Raw genomic sequence first — 17,306 nt, 5'->3', positions numbered from 1 at the left:
AATAACAGAGTCAACGTGTTTCAAGGGCTTCAAAAGTAGGGGCCTATTTTAAACTTGCCACACATGAATGAGCAAAAATAGGCACTATTTTTTATTATTGTATTAATTTTTATTTTTTGAAGCGAAGGAAATTTTTAATCAGGCAATATTTTACCGCTTCAATTTCTTGGGATAATTTGCTTAAGATCTACAGTAGATAAAAAGGTCTGAAATCAAAATAATCAAATAAAATAAAAATTAAAAAAATAAGTTTTTCAAGGAGAAAATAATTCTATTTTTGTCGCACTTAAAATGAAACACTTAAGGTGCTTCACTTTTGGAAGATGTGAGAAAGGGAATTTAAATGAGAAAAAAATAGTTTTCTTCTTTTTAGTCTACTTGAAAAACGTAATTTCCCCCACCCTTTTAGTTTTGTGTTTGAAAATAATTGTAGTTTCGATCAGCGGTAAAAAAGAGGTAAATACTACTATCAGCATTCAAGTTATAATTGTAACTTGCTATCGGAATTTTGATTGATTAGAAAAGGATAAGAATTCTGATTGAAAGTAAATTCCCCTTGACAATAAAGGAACGAAATCGATTTCTAGTAGCAGTCATAAGAAACAAGTGAAACTTGTATTGTCATCAGGATTATCATTAGATAGTTAAAATTTAAGAGCTCTAGCTAGTCGATTTAGTAGTCGGAATTTTTTTGAAGAAAAATTCCCCTTTTCAAAAATATTACTATAAATTTTGCTTATAATAGTTCTCTCTAACTGTTCGAAAAATTGTCAAAACTTTGATCATAACATTTTAAACTCACACAAACGAAAGAGAGCTAATATGCAGTAAGAATGTTTATTGTTGGAAAAATTTACAGGTATCCCACAATTATCTCAATATTAATCCCCTTTTTTTATCCTTAGTTTTTTTTCCGATGGTACTTCGTTATCAAATAAAAATAAAAGTAAATTTTAAAAAAGCTTTAAATCATCTTACAGAATAAAATATCTATTCAAAATTACTGACTGCATAGTTTTATTGTTTTTAATTTTTGCAGAAAATACCACAAGAAGCTTTAAATTTCCATGACCTATTTTTCACAATCTACTGAAGCAGGATCTCTAATTTTTTTTTGGACGATTCGCCATCACCAAATAAAAATACAAGTAAATTTTAAAACAAATCTACGAATCGTCTTACGCAATGAAATATTTATTCAAAATTACTAGCTGTATGGTTTAATTGTTTAAAAGTTTTTTCAGAAAATACCTCAATAAGCTCTAAATTTCCATGACCTATTTCTAACAATGTTCTAAAACGCGGATATGTACTCCATCATCAAAAGATTGTAGAAACTAATTTCAACCAATAAACTAAAATAAAAATTTATCCTAGAGGACAATAGGACAATAAGAAGAATAAAAAGCTAAGGTTCTCATTTTGGTCATAACTTAATTAGTTTGACTTCAGTATAATGAGAACGATATACAAAGGATAGTTCATAGACTTCCCTTGCAATAGATTTATAATTTTCTCTGCCATTGCTGTATTTCTATTTTAAAATATTGATCATAAATTCAGTTCATTAAAAACATGAAAACCTAACTTTTTCAGGTTTGAAAAGTGATCCAGAAAACCATGGAATCCAAACAGCAGGAAACCATGAAACCAGATTTCATTAACTACATCCAGTCAACTCCACGTTCTCTGTATGACATGGCAATTGTTCCTGTAGTATCTTCATTATTGCATCAACCGGATATAAAGGCAGAATTGATGCAAATGCAAAATAAATTAAAACGGGATTGCAGAATGAATAATATGGATAGTTTAAACACCGAAAGAATATACAAATTTTGTAGAGTTTCAGTCGAGAGAAAAATACAAGCAAATCTACAAGTATTTCCCATACCAAAGTGGATTAAAACAGACGTATTAGATTTAGTTACACCCATGGGAATAGAATTACTTAAGTATTTGGATGAAGATAAAATGGAATATAAACTGTATAATCATTCTGCACGTGATGGCTGTATTTCTTGGACAACAGAACGAACTATTGACAAAATTAAAACTTTGGAACGCTTGCTACTTGATGATTCTAGAGACAAGGATTTTGATGTGCTGTTTGAAATCGCATGCAGTTGTTTCTGTGAGAAATATATCTTTGAGATGTATGACATGCTGCCACCGGAAACTAAAGAAAGATTTAATTTAGAACGCTCTCATTTCACTTATTATTGGATGTGCGTTATAGAGAATAAGTTATCTGATTTTACCAGATACATATTTGAAGACAGCGTTAATAATATATATGATCGAGAGCATAATATTTATCTAAACATGTTCACGTTATCAATTTTAGACGCTAATTTTCACGGAGTTAAATATCTGTGGCATCATAAACTTACAGAAGAAGAGAAGAGAACTCACGTTAATCGGTGGTTGGTGTTAGCTTTAGAACTGGATGACGAAGTTTTAACGTATATAGACCCAGGACCCAATGAACGCACTGACATCATTACCTTTCTGTTGTCACATTTAAGTGATAAGGAGCAGCAAGCGGAAATTTTTCATCGATTTCAAGACGTAATATTGAAATCTTTAAGCAACCATTGGTCATGGCAACACTATTTCTTGCCAACGATCAACAAAATGTGGGATTTTTTAGATATGGAACTCTACTGTGAAATAATGACATATATCGTAGAAGAACTACAATACGAAAGTGCAACAAAAGATTTAATCAATTTATGGTGGCATAGCCCTACTAAGTTCAGGAAACGGTTTATTGTCTATTGTTGGCAGTGCAAAAGCGACTTCAGAAATCTTTATCAAATAGATAAGAGTGATTTTGTATTTCGAGTTCTATATGAGACCATTGATGCAGGCAGTGACAGTGGCGGGGAAAAGGTTGATTTTGATTATGTTATTACCATTTTATCACTAACCTATGGAACGTACGAATGGGTCGACAAATGCTTACGTAGATATTTTGATTCTGCTCAGAAAATAAATGAATTCAAAAAAGAATTTGCAACGAAATATTTTTTTGAGTATGTGGATGAAATGAAATACGAAAAAAACGGACTAAGTTTGTTCGAAAATTTTCTAAACTACTTTTTATGCAATGAAGACGATATTGAGAATCTGAGTGGGGACTGCAATAAACTGACAGCTGAACATTTTACCAGGCTGACTCCTACTGATAACATTCGCGAATTCAAAAAAGAAATGATGCTTTCCTTAGATGGCATTGACTTATTCTTCAATTCAATATTTGATTTGTATCGTGACACTGTGGAATTACGGAGCGTTGATTGGAAAAACAGTATTTATCTCATAAAACTGTTTTCACCCTGGTCGAGAGACATGGTAGCGGAACTGAGCTCTAAGTTGGATGACAGTGTTCGCCAAAACTTCTTCCACTACAAGACTGTGCTATCGAAATGTAGAAGAGCTTTATTCCGCACTTTAGGACATCTTGTTTCATACAACGGTGGTGATTCTTATGATGATCACTACACTTTATTTCTGCTTAAAAAATATTTCCAGGATAACGCGGATAATAAAAAAAGGAAAAAGTGGCTGAGAGGGAATTCTAGCAATGGTGCCTGTGGTTCTAATGAGCACGCGCCTGGTTTAAAGTTACTTGAACTTAGAAAAGCTGGGATTACAAAAAACCTTAGTAAGAATACGCGGCATCATAGAAAGAAAAACAAAAAGTTCAAAAAGCGTTCTACTGGTAGTGACAGTGGTTCAAACAATTCGGGATACGTTCAAGAGCCGCAGTCAAGTGAGGACTGTAAAAACAATCCCAGTAGTCTTCATAGTGAACAAAATTTAAAAGTGTCGACAGAATCTGATAGCGACAATGATTCGGATTGCATTCAAGAGTCGGAGATAAATAAGTATCTTGGTTGCAGTGTCGACAATCGCAGTAGTCACTATGGTGCTCAGAATTTAAAAGTGTTGACCGATTCTGATAACGACAATGTTTCACCATGCTTCTCATGTTTTTGCATTCAAGAGTCGAGAAAAAATAAGGATCTCGTATGCGGTAAAGGCACTCAAGATGGTCTTTATAGTGCTCAAAGTCTTATAGTGAATACAGATACGGATAATGACATTAACACTGATTTGGATTATCAGGAATGCAGTCAAGAGAATGAATACAACGAAGAGTAGCTTCAGTGTGCTGAATAAAACTGATAAAAGTCTAATAGAAGCTGATGATTATCATGATAATCGGAATTAAATAAGTCAATATAGCATAAATACTATCAAATTCTAATAGCAACTATAAAGTTGCGCAACTAAGTGTGTTGCAATTTTATAAAGCATTTTAATTCTCAAGAGTGTAATGTCAAATGTGTTAAGTCTATGGACTGGAATTTACAGTGAGAAAAAAAAACTGAATAACTTCTGATCTAATGTTCGGTTTTTCCGGTACTAGGATTCAATCTTTACAGCTTGTGGACCTAGCCTTAAATTTGCTAATCAATTAGTGAAGACGATACGTTACGAAATCAAATACAAAAACGCACTTTCTCTGAATAAGCATTTTTTTCTCTGCATTTAAATTCTTGATTCTCACGATATGGAGGGTAATCAAAATCTGGAAAATATGATTTAAATAGTCTAAGCAAGAGATCTGACGAAAGTTTAGTTTGCTTACTGTTAATTTCCTCATTTTTTGCGTATTTTCGTTTTTTGCGTAAAAAGTGAATTAAGGGGTTTAGAGTTTTAAACGCCTAAATTTTTGATACTGTATTTTCCTGATCATGGCTATTTCCTCACCTATATCTTTAGGATCAATAACTGAATCCGTTGGGAAAAAAATATGTTTAATTACAGTACATTTTGTATTTGATTTCTTAATGTAAAATATCGTCTGAAATAATTAATTAGCTTATTTAAATTCAGGCTCTCATCATTAAAATTTAGTTCTGGTATTTCATTCCTATTAAATCCTATCATTCGCTCAAAAGCTTTTTTAAAAGAAATTAAAAGCCCCTTTGCCGCCTTAACAAACTTGAATAATAAATGGCTTTGACACATATCTTAATATTTCTGTTTACTAGTTCGAATTCGTAATAATTTATTGCTTTCAAACTTCTAAGATTTTATCTTTTAGTTCGTTAAACCTGATTATGCTTGTTTATATAATATGATTATTCGTTAAAAGTTCTTCAGAGGGCAACGTTTTTTATTTCGTACATTCTGTCTCCATATTCGTGTTATCTTGTGTTAGTCTACATTAGGGATTGAAATAGCATCAACTTCTATCCTATGAGGTTTGTTAAAGAAATGTAATGTTTAACTAACTATAAAAAATATATGTCTGTCACTGTGTTAAAAACATTGTCTAACAATTGTTTATGTTTGCGTTAAAGAAATGAGATGTTTAACTAATGTTATAAAAAAATTGCAGCTCACTGTGTAAATGTATGATTGTTTATATTTGTGCTAAAAATGTAACGCTCAACTAATTCCATAAAAAATTTATCACTTAAAAACATGAAGTTTATCTTTTCAAAAAAGCACTTGCAATTAGCAAAAATTATAGCAAATAAAATACTCTTTATTACATTTTAAAAAAAGGTTTTAAAACGTTAGTTAGTGCATGGCTGAAATTTATTTACCAATGAAGACTTTTTAGGAAAAAAATGAGGCAGTAACCTTTTAGTGGTAAGTACTTTTTATGATTTCATGTCTTTTACTATTATTAATTATATAAAAAATATTCTTTATTATTTTATTTAACTGTAATGTAAAAAAATTCTGATCAAATTACGGAAAAAAGCACCGGCACTTTTTACCCTAAAACCCATTTTTATGAACATGTTATGGGACAAAAACACTGATATTCAGTAATTTTCACAGAAACAATTACCGTTTAAATCAATGAATCACTGTTATTAAAAAACTATAACTGTAAAAATGAATTTTACGAATGATGCACCGAAGTGCTAGTACTTCATACCGTATTTTGATTCGGAATTTTTTATAGAACGGAAAATTTAACTTATTAAATTCTCTGTCTAAATCAAATAGTATTTTAATATTTTTTCTTTAACTATAAGCAAAACTGTACCAAGACAACATTTGCTATTAAAATAGTGAATACAGAATTATAAAACATTATCTTTTAAGTAAAAAATATTAAACGAGTTTTTATGTTAACCAAAAATTAGACAATTGTAAAAAAACAAAACTGTGAATGAACTTGTAATTGTAACTGAGTAAAATACTAGGTACAGTTGTTATGCTAATAAAATTGTAAAATACATGGGTTGAACCATGTTTGGGTTGATACAATAAAAATGTTTGGAGTTTTCATACAATTTTGTCACTAAATTTATCACTGAAAAATTCAACTAAAAACTCCTATTTATCAATAAAAATTTCTATTTATCACCAAAAAATTCAATTAAGAAATTCTATTTATCACTAAAAAATTCTATTTATCACTAAAAGATTCAAATGCTTGTTATATCGTCTATATACTTAAAAAACAAGCAATCTGCGTAGTGTTTGCAAATTGTGCTAAATGTATGAGTACTTTTCGATTAGCCGGTTGGAAGTGAAAAGTCACCAAAAGAAGCAAAACCCTGCCAACTTTTTCTAATATTTTTTATTTTATTTATTTACTAAACACATAAAACTTAAGTGAAATAAAAAAATTAAATGAAAGAGATTAAATGAAATAAAAAAAATTAAATGAAATAAAATATATATATAAAAAATTAAAATTAATAGTTATATTCCCTTCAGCCCAGCTAACCGAAAAGTACCAGATATGTTGATTCAGCTTAATTTTCACAGAATTAATCTCTGCTTGACTGCATTGAATTCACAGACAAATATGAATTTTTGAAGATAATTCTGCTGATTGACTGACTCTGTAAATTCTACTGTCAGGGTCATGTTTGTAGATATATATATTTCTACAAACATGACCCCTCCTTATATATTTCTAATCTTTTTACTGTTACGATAACTAGGTATTTTTATTTGAAAAACGAATGGCTGAAATAGAAATAATTTATCAGTCAGGCGGTTAAACTGATAACAAAAGATAAAAATAAAACAAATAAGGGACAATGAAGTTGTGATAAGTAACGACGTTAACTACACTTTGTTAAGTAACTCTGTTCTGTTGCTGAATTTTAAACTTTAACTTAAAGGTAAGTCAGATGTAACATTTCACTTTTTGTCCTACAAAGAAATATTTTAATATTTATGTATGGTATAAAAACGTAATGACATAAAACCATTTTATACTGTGGTCTGCACATTCTTATTGGCTAGAAATCACATGGTATGATCCAGTTTCTACCACCAAGAACTAGACTTCTCTGGTTGTCATTAGCATAAATTTAATTAAAGTCCTACAGGAATTGCTTATCTGTAAAATATTGGTTTAACCTTAATTTACCTTTAATATTTATTTATCATCATTTCTTAATAATCTCTGCTATTATTACTGTCTTTTTTATTATTATTTCTGATTAAGAACTTAAACTGAAATCGGTGTTTCTGTATTACAAAGTAATACTGTGAAATTATGTAGCATTTTATGATTTAAATCAAAATCTAAATGTATTTACATGTCTTATAATTACTAAACAGTAATTACGTTTTAGTTAATTTTATTATAGGCTTTGCGTAAAACTGCAGTGAGCCAAAACTTGCAATCAAATTAAAGAATATAGAATTGTGAAACATTATTAGAAATTACCTTTTCGAGTTATTAGTAATTAATTTTTTTCACGAAAAACATTTAACGAGTTTTTTAAGCAATCAAAAGTTAAATTTTAAAAAAAGAATTTAATATACGAAATCGTATATAAAGTTGCAGTGGTAAGGGAACAAAATTGTTTGGTTAAAATTTTATCTGATTAGAATCGAGAACTAAAACTGCGTTTATGCAATAATACATTTTGATAACTTTCAGTTGAATTCTTTTTAAGTAATCGCAGTAATCGGCGGTTTAGCAGCAAGAAGCACGAAATGATTAGAACAATCGTAAAAGTCAATCAACGAAGTGATCAGGAGAAAAGATATTGTAACTAGACGAGATCATTAAGATTTTGTTTCTTGGTTTATAAAAATATATCTACAAAAATTTAACGTCAAGATATAAAAAAAAATATTGGAGCAATGGACGATGCGATCAGGTTAAAAATATTGTAAACAGACGAGATCATTAAGATTTTGTCTCTTTGTTTATAAAAATATATTTTTACTTTATATAAAAATATATTTTTTACTTTCGAACTTCATATTATTCATTTTATTTTATTTTAAAAACATTGTTTACTACAGTGTTTAAAACGCTGCTGTACTTGTCAAGGACATTGTTCTTTACATTGTTAAATATATAGTTCCCTGCAATTTTTCCTACCTCGTAATATTGTTTCAAATGCATTGCTTACATTTAATATTAATGGTGTAAATATATTGTTTAAATTTAAATACATACGTAATACTGTTTCAAAATTAGATTTTTAAAAAATATGCAAATTTCCTTTTTACTATAGAAATTCATATAAAAAAATAGTGCGTAGAGTTCCTCCGCGCGGAAGAAGTTAAACTTCGCAACCTGCGACGTTAATTGTAGAAGAATCAGCAGTCGTAGAAGGATCACTAGTTCTATTCAACGACTCTTTTTCCTGCTCCGCTCGCTTCCGTGCTCTGTAATCACGGTAATATTGTGCATTTTTCCCTCGTGGACCTCTTGAACCAGTGGAAGTGCTTGTGGTTGCCTCATCGTCTCGCCCTGGAAAATGTATTTGTATTAATAATGTATGTGAATGCGTCATAATGTAATTTCAGAAGAGAAAACCTAACAATCAATTGATATTCACAAGAGACGTACCTTGACATAACCTTAAATCCGTCGCATTGTCCGTGGGATTGTTTTCACTCATTTTTTACAATTGTTATCCACTAAATTTGAAAATAAAAAATACTACCCTATTAAATTATATGTGTATCAAAACAAACTAAAAAAATATTTATAGAAAAACAATACTTTTATGACTTTTATTATTTTTATGCTAGTGAGAACTAAAAAAATATGGAAATGAATGAGGGAAAACTGGATCCTACCACGTGATTTCCCGGCCAATAAAAATGTAGCGTTAAACGCTTAACGCAACCTTGTTGGGAAGTCGCATAAGAAGTATAACTTCAAAAAACTACTTTAAAACATTGTTTACAACATTATTTAATGCACTGCTTAACTTGTTTAGTGCATTGTTTCCTACATTGTTTAGTATTTTGTTCCCTAAATTGTTTCCAGCAAATTTTCCTACATCGTATAACATGTATTAAATGCTTTGCTTAATTTTACTCTCAATGCTTTGAAAACATTGTTTAAATTTAAATACATGCGTCATATTAAGGAGCAATTTTTTCAAAGATATTCGAATTTCCTTTTAGTTTAAAATTTTACAATTTACATTGTTTACATTTAAATACATACAATTAATTACAATGATTTAAATTTCCTGTCTACTACACTGATAAATACATTACTTGTATATACTTTTCATTTGTACACGTAACACATTGCTTTTAATATTTATTTACTAAAATGTCCATAACATTTTCAAATACGTTGTTTACATTAAAATTTATACGGTTGAATACATGCGTATTATTTTAAGCAATTAATTTGAAAAGTTTGTGCAAATTCGGTGGGCGAAACGGCGAAAAACTTTTCTATACTATAGTTTTTATCTCATTCCGTAGAAGTTGAAAATACTGGAGATCCAACTGAAATTAAATTCGAGATTTTATTTCTCTGTGTTTACTGGTTAAAGTGCCACCAGACGTTTTACGGAGACTGCTAATTAGGGATTTTAATGGTTTATTACTATGTTTATTACAATGTATTCGTAAAGAAATAGATATTTCAAAATTATTAAAAAAAAAGAAAAACGGTTTTTGAAAAACAATAAGTTTATAAATATACAAATAAGAATAGAGATTTTATCTTTTGTCAAACAATGATTGTTGAACTGATGATGTTGAACTTTTTTGTATCCGGGTTATCCTTGGGCGATTAAACTAAGTGCTTGCTTTTAGTTTAAACTTTCTATAATATTTTTCGAAGAACATTTTGGAATAAGATAACATGGCATATTTAATAATTAATGGGGAAAAATTTTTACTCAAATTGCTAGTTTAATGTGTATTATGTTAAAAAAAAAAAGTCAGTTTATAGCAGAAATTCCTTATTAAAGCTATTGAACTGTGGCTACCGTAAAGATTAATAGCGCCATCTATCGCAATGGAGAAAAATTTGTGCAATTTATAAAAGCCCATCGAATGGAAGATGGAATTTTAAGAAGACGCTATACCACGTGAGAAACTTTGCTCTGCAAATTTTGTTTTTACTTTCATTGGTATTTTAAATTTCAAATTTAGGTGAGCCTAGAGTAAACCATGAAAATTCAAAAGCTAAATTTATTTTTTCACAAATCAAAATACAAACAAAATATTGCAGAAGTGGATTATTTATTGCGTCGTGGATAGGAAATTCAGATCTGTTTGCATTTTGATATTTTGAAGAAGAAAAAAAAATGCTAGCATTTAAATGCTTCATGGTTCCCTACGAGGTTAACCAGAACTCACTTTTCTCTGTTTCCCAATGAAGGTGAAACGGAATTTACCATGAAAAATTTCACCCACGGTATAATGACTTCTTAAAATTATACATCCACAATATCATCCAAGAAGTTAAATTTCTTTTCTTTAGAGGGATTTTGCAATTATAGAAGTAGCTGGACATTTGAGGAGCAGTGTCTGGTAAGTATAGTGGATGAGACAGAACATCTCGGTCAAACTCTGACAACTTTTATCGAGCTATCAAAGACAGATGAGACTGTTAATTTCCTTGATGAAATATAACCTTTTCTGATTTGTTTCCAAGTGGCGCATTTTATTCGTCGATTTGGGAACATAACACTTCTGAATTCCGTCTTTTAGAATATGTATACATGAATTAGGCCGATTATCCCGACATAGCAAGACTTATCCATATGCAACCTAACAAAAATTGGTATGAATTATCCGTATAACCTAAAATATTAAAGGAGGAAAATAGGATAAGCGCAAATAGCATGTCTTTAAAATAAATTTTGAGCATTTTTTTGGGGGAGGGGGGGGGTTACGACTAATATTGTTCAACTCCGTAGCCAGGGGTCTGTTTAGAAGAAATTTGGGTCCGTTAACGGACACTTCACAAAATATCTTTTCATAAAAACGGACCCTTCACAAAATATTATAAATTAGAAACGGACCCTTCACAAAATATTATAACTTAAAAACGGACCCTTCACAATTTGTTTATCATCATTATTGTTTTGTTAATCGAATAAACCCTTTCCAGGAAGGGGGGGGGGAGAAAGACAGATGTAAACGAACTCAATTTTGTCTTCGGCAGACGCTTCTTCCTTTATTCGTCCGAAATGAATATCTTACGTTCAGCAGTATAGGCTAAATACCAAATATTTATATGTTGCATCGCTAATTTAGCAGCTGCAATTGCTGTTTATTTTTTAGAATTTAATTTTTTTAAATATAATTTTACAGTGTTGAGCGTAATCTTGTATCTCTTTACAATTTAAAAACTCCTTGAAAAAGTGTTTTGGCAATAACTGATCCTATTTGCACAAATTCACAAAAGCGGACCCTGGTTGAAAGAATGTGACTTAACGTTTATTTTATATTCACAAATTACGAGTAATTTTTTCACAATTTTACAAAAACGGACCTTTCACAAAATGTCTGGACAGACCCCCGGTAGCCTTGTAATTTTGAACCCAATCCAGAAGACAAGGAAACTCCTGGATCAAGTATGGAGAGACATTTGCCTTCGTGGAGGACGTTTTTGATGGAACTAACCCAAATTTCCGTTACATGGTGAGGAAAACCACGTATCTCCCATGGTTAGACTGACGTAAAAGGGACTCTAATCCATGATCCGTCTACCACTGATGATATTTGATGTTAGCACTGCTGTCGGTGCAAGCCGGGTGCGGATTTCGAATCAACCAGCCAACCACGGGATTCGAACCCGGTTCACCTTATTGGGTGCTACAGCTCTATCCCTTGAGCCTCTATGGCTCTGCGCATTGTATATTTATTAACATTTATTTTTGAAAAAAAAGTGAAACAAATGTGGCTCCCCCCGTTCTTTTAACACATTTAACTATTTTTTTGAGAAAACTAAAACAAGTTAAAATAGTGTTACTTTTTCTTTTAATTTCTCCTTTTTCTAATGTTTCTAATGTTTTCCGCACATCTAATCATTTTCACTTTGAAAATTAAAAGCATAGTATGGCTAGCAAGAAATTAAATTAAAATATTAAATTGGAAAGATATAAGCCAGGCAACAATATTTAGCTTTGCAACATTTAAGTCTTTGGATTTAACTCTTGAATTCAAGTCTGTAGTATTTTTGACTTTCAGTTTCAATGGCGAATGTACACTTATAATGGAGTCATGGTAGTGGTTTGCAACAGAGGTGTTTAATAATTAAAAATCTTTTCAAGTTCCTTTCAATATTTCAGACGAATAAAAAAATATTCCTAAATTATTATCGATTTAAATTCCTTAAAGTTAAAAACAAGGAAGAGATTAAAGTAATAAATTTCATTTTGCCGGTATTTAGCATATTTTAATTTTTTTTCTTCTTATGAGTGAAATTTAGAGAAGTATTGCTACTGTAATTTAATTTCTTCTCCCTCAAAAATTGACCCCCTGCGACGCCCATGAATAGAAAAACAACTTTAGTTAATCATATGAGTAACTGCGATTGACAAAATCTAAAGCAGCATCTTTGCCCCTCTTAAGTAAGTTGAATTTTGTTTATTATGGCTAAAAAAAGGAGGGAATTTTATATAAGACTTTTATTTTATATTCCCTATCGAATTTCTATATTAATCAGTGTTTAACTAAACACGGAACCCACCCAAGGTACGATCAAGATTCAACAATAAAACGGATCAGTTCCAAATGTGTAGCTGGCTAGACCAGTGTTCCCCAACCCCCGGTCCGCGGACCGGTACCGGTCCGTGGATCAAATGGTACCGGTCCGCCCATTTCATTGAAACTGAATTTAAACTCCTAGGTTTATACCCCAAATAAAAAATATCTGTGTTCTAATAAAATTTTATTTATTTAAAAAAAGTGGCCCCCGAAGGCAGTGACATAAATTTTTTAATGTTTGTAATGTATCATTGTCTCCGATTACCCCCTGATGGAACCGTCTCATTGCAAAGAAACAAGCTCAGGGTTCTCATTGATTTAACATTCTAGTAAGTTAAAATGTTAAAACACTTTATACTTAATTTTTGGTATAACTGTATTTTATTTTGAAGGCACGTTTAAATACAATTAAATTAAATTAATACGAAATAATTAACGTCCTCCCCCCCAGTGGGCCGCGGTAAAATTATCAAACGTTGACAGGTCTGCGGTGATGAAAAGGTTGGGGAACACTGGTCTAGACGATCTTGAACATATATTACTTACCTGTCCGAAATTTCGGGACATCCGTAACCGTAACCTATACTTTCCATCAAATCTGACCATCAGAAATTATGGACAGTCCCAAGGATAAGTAAGTGAATAGAACATATAATTAAAAAACATTTTGAAAACAATCTTCCAGAACTGGCGGACGATTGATCATACAGGGGTTACAGTATACTTGTAAATTAAGTGTTTCGATTGAACTCATCTTTCCATCTGTAAATGTTCACCACCCACAATATTTTCAGTTTTATGTTCTCAAATGTTTTCAATTCATCATGTTAATAATAATGTTTGTAATCAACCAGTATACTGCCTGGATGCTCACTGGCGGGGGCGGGGCAGGATTGAGTAATAAAAATATAAGTGATAATACACACTGAGTGGCCAAATTATTATGACCACCCCTTCAGTCGTCTGCTTCCATACCCTATACGGCGCAATGTGCGTCGAACAGTACGTTCAGAGACGTTCACAGTTGCTCCTTGATTAAGATCACTTGCAATTTGTCACACTGTTGCTCTCCTGATGCGCTGCACAACCCTGACCAGCCTTCTCTCTGATCGAGCATTCAGTACCCTGTGACGACCACAAGTCTGACGTTGAGATCCGGATTTTTGCTTGATTGTCCATTCTTTGTACACATTAACAACTGCTGCTCTAGAACACTCCACAAGTGCGGCCGTTTTGCTGATGCTCGTTCCGACGTATCTCGCACCCACAATCATTCCACGTTGAAATTCAGTTAAATCACTTTTTTTTCCCCATATCTGAGCAAGCAACACAGTATAACTGATTACTCACTTGTCCAGCATTCCCGTGTTATGGTTATCTTGCCCTCTAGCTGCAGCGCTGTGACGCAATAACTAATTTGCATAAAACTCTGAGGTGGTCATAATAATTTGGCCACTCAGTGTATATTTGGTTTTTGAACGCTACGATGAAGAACGTAAATAAGGAATTAAAGGGTACTTTTTTTTGTGTATTCTATTCTTTGGCCAAAGGATTTTGAAAAACATCTTTAAATGTTTTTCAAAATCCTTTGACCAAAGAATAAAATATTAAAAAAAATTAAAATTATAAATGAAGCATCAGTTTAAATGCCTTAAACTCAATGCAAAGCTTTTATTTTAAGCTATATACCATCTGGTCGTAAACAATTAGAACATTATGTGACATATAGATATTACTCTACAAATATTTTTTTAAAAATACTTTCTCAATATGACTAGGACATTTTGTGACATATGAGTGTTAGTCTACCAATACTCTAAAAACACTTTTTCAGCATGTGCACGACATTTTATGATGTGCGGGTTTAAATCAACGAACATTTTTAAAATACTGAGCGAACATAATTACAGAATTCGGTACTAAATTAGTATTAATGAAATAATGTTTTAAAAATACTTTTAGAGCGTAACTATAAGATTTTGAGACGTATAGCTATTTACTAATATTTTTAAAATACTTTTACTACATAACAAGAAAATTTGGTGTTTGATAAATATTTGTCAACTAATAAATTTAAAAAACTTTTGCAACATAATTAAGGCATTTCGATTTATGTGAGAAAAAGCAATTTAATTTAATTTTTCACTTCTTTGTCTTCTACACTTACAAAACTATAGCCTTCATAATTGACAAATTCGTTAAGTTAAGCATTGATGACTTAAAACTTTTAAGAAATTTTTTTATTTACTTTCAGCGGGAAGAAAAAGGATTTGGCACATTTCTGAAAATTTCTGTATTTGAAACAATTGGATGAATATTTCATCATGGAATCACAGTTTATCAACTATGCTGTGTTACCAATACCAACGCTAAAAAATGTAGCCATTGTGCAGATAGTTACCAGCTTGTTAGCTCAACCGGATATTGAAATGGAACTAAAGAAAATGGTGAAGGAAGTGCAGGACACGGAACGTATGCAACATGTCGTGGGTTATTATAATTTTAGTGAAATAGGAAATATTATACTTCATAAACTAACTTTATTATGCATTCCCAAAAAATTGCACCAAGAAATCTTAGATTTCGTCAAACCCATTGGGATGCATATGATAAGGTGTTTCGATTTAAGAAAATGGGAACACTATTATTTATACAATTCGATATCTAAAAAAACGTTCCATTGGACATCTTGGGGAACTATTGATAAAATCAGAACATTAGAACAAGCTGTATTCGATAACAGCTCTGAAATCGATTCGGAAAGCCAAGAGACATTGTTTGAATTCGCATGCCATTATTGTCTTGAAAACTGCATTTTCGAACTTTGGAATAGAATGACGAAGAACCAAAAAGAGAAGCTTTGCTCGGAAGGTGCAACAACTTTCAAACTTTCCAGACTGTATCTGGATTCTAATTTAATTTCTTATTGGGTTTCGCTTTTAGAAAACAAACTAACCAGCTTTTGCGAACGTCACGAATTCGGTCGAAGAAAACACAGCATCCCTCTTAATATGTTAATGTTAGCTATTTCTAGTAAGAGTTTTCTCGCTGTTAAATACTTTTGGAATAAGTTAGAGAGAAAAAAAAGAAAGGACTATTACATATTATATTGGCTGGATGTAGGGGTGAAAGAATATCGCAGAGGAGAATGGCATGGGAGTGGTTATATAAGATGGTACGATTGCCAAGTTCCGAATGAATGCACAGACATCGTTCTGTTTTTGATGTCACAGTTAAGTGACCAAAAGCAGCAGAAAAAAGCAATTAATTCCTATTCCCAAATAATTTTAAAATCCCTGTTCAACCACTGGCCATACAGTGTGTATTTCTTACCTACAATCAATCAAATGTGGGACTATATTGGGGAGAATCTTCACAAGGAGATGATAATTACCATAGTAACAGATGCAGAAAATACGTCTAGAGATTTGCTTAGAGAATTGTGGGACATTACTCCTGAAAATATTAAAGACCGGTTCATTAGGTCCTGTACCAATAGGCCAGACCTTCTTGATATGTTGACCTAGGATAATCACGATAAATACATTAGTACGTTAAATGTATCCTGCTAATAAACGTACTGAAATATATTGGAACATGCATTTTGTTTTAATTGAAATGATGAATTTTTTTTGTCTGTATGCTATTTATTTGTAAATGATTAAAACATAGTGCGAAATTTTCACTTGCCAGCTCTCTATTTGTGATCAAATATTCAAGGCTGGAGATTAAGTTGCATTTTTTAAAATGTTTTAAATTAAACTATAAACACTTAGATTATCTTGCTCAATAAAGCAGAAAAGTTTTGGTATCGCTTGCATTTTGCAATTTTATGCTCATTTGGCTAAAAATGTTGGGTTTTTCAATTTTCACCTCCGAAACGATTATTTGTAGAAGCATTTAAAACATAAGACAACTCTAAGAATAAGACAATTTCAACATTTTCTTATCGTTTCGGTCACTAAAAGTCTCTTCATACTACAACTGTTAAAAATTTTTAATATTTTTCATTTTAAAAAGTGGCGAAATAAAGTCTTAATACTGCCAGCATCTTTAAAACTGAAATTTCATGCCCAGGATTAAAATATTTGTAGTAAATTGATTGAGAAAATTATTTGTTTTGTAAATTTTTACAAACAAGTTTAAAAAAAAGATTTCTTTCATTATATACTTTGAATAAATGATTTTTTTTAATAAATCTTTTATTCCCAGAATTTGCATTAACAATCAGAGCCCGGGTTAAGGATTTCAAATTATTCGATACTAAATTAGCCAAATATCAAAAGTAGTCGCCAGTTTCCGGAAGGCTTCGCCAAATG

General features: G+C 31.2%; 1 protein-coding gene across 1 annotated transcript; it reads left to right on the top strand.

Annotated features, from left to right (window-relative positions):
- The first annotated feature begins 7,014 nt into the window (after positions 1-7,014).
- On the top strand, positions 7,015-16,807 carry LOC107448772 (uncharacterized). The gene is made up of 2 exons (XM_043045567.2): positions 7,015-7,172; positions 15,242-16,807. The coding sequence occupies exon 2, from the start codon at positions 15,312-15,314 to the stop codon at positions 16,512-16,514; it is 1,203 nt and encodes a 400-aa protein (XP_042901501.1). The 5' UTR covers positions 7,015-7,172; positions 15,242-15,311; the 3' UTR covers positions 16,515-16,807.
- The last annotated feature ends 499 nt before the right edge of the window (positions 16,808-17,306 follow it).

This window comes from Parasteatoda tepidariorum, chromosome 10 (genome assembly GCF_043381705.1).
Source record: "Parasteatoda tepidariorum isolate YZ-2023 chromosome 10, CAS_Ptep_4.0, whole genome shotgun sequence".
Lineage (NCBI taxonomy): Eukaryota > Metazoa > Arthropoda > Arachnida > Araneae > Theridiidae > Parasteatoda > Parasteatoda tepidariorum.
Note: the sequence above shows the minus strand (reverse complement) of the source record. Positions and strands in the feature narration are given on the sequence as shown.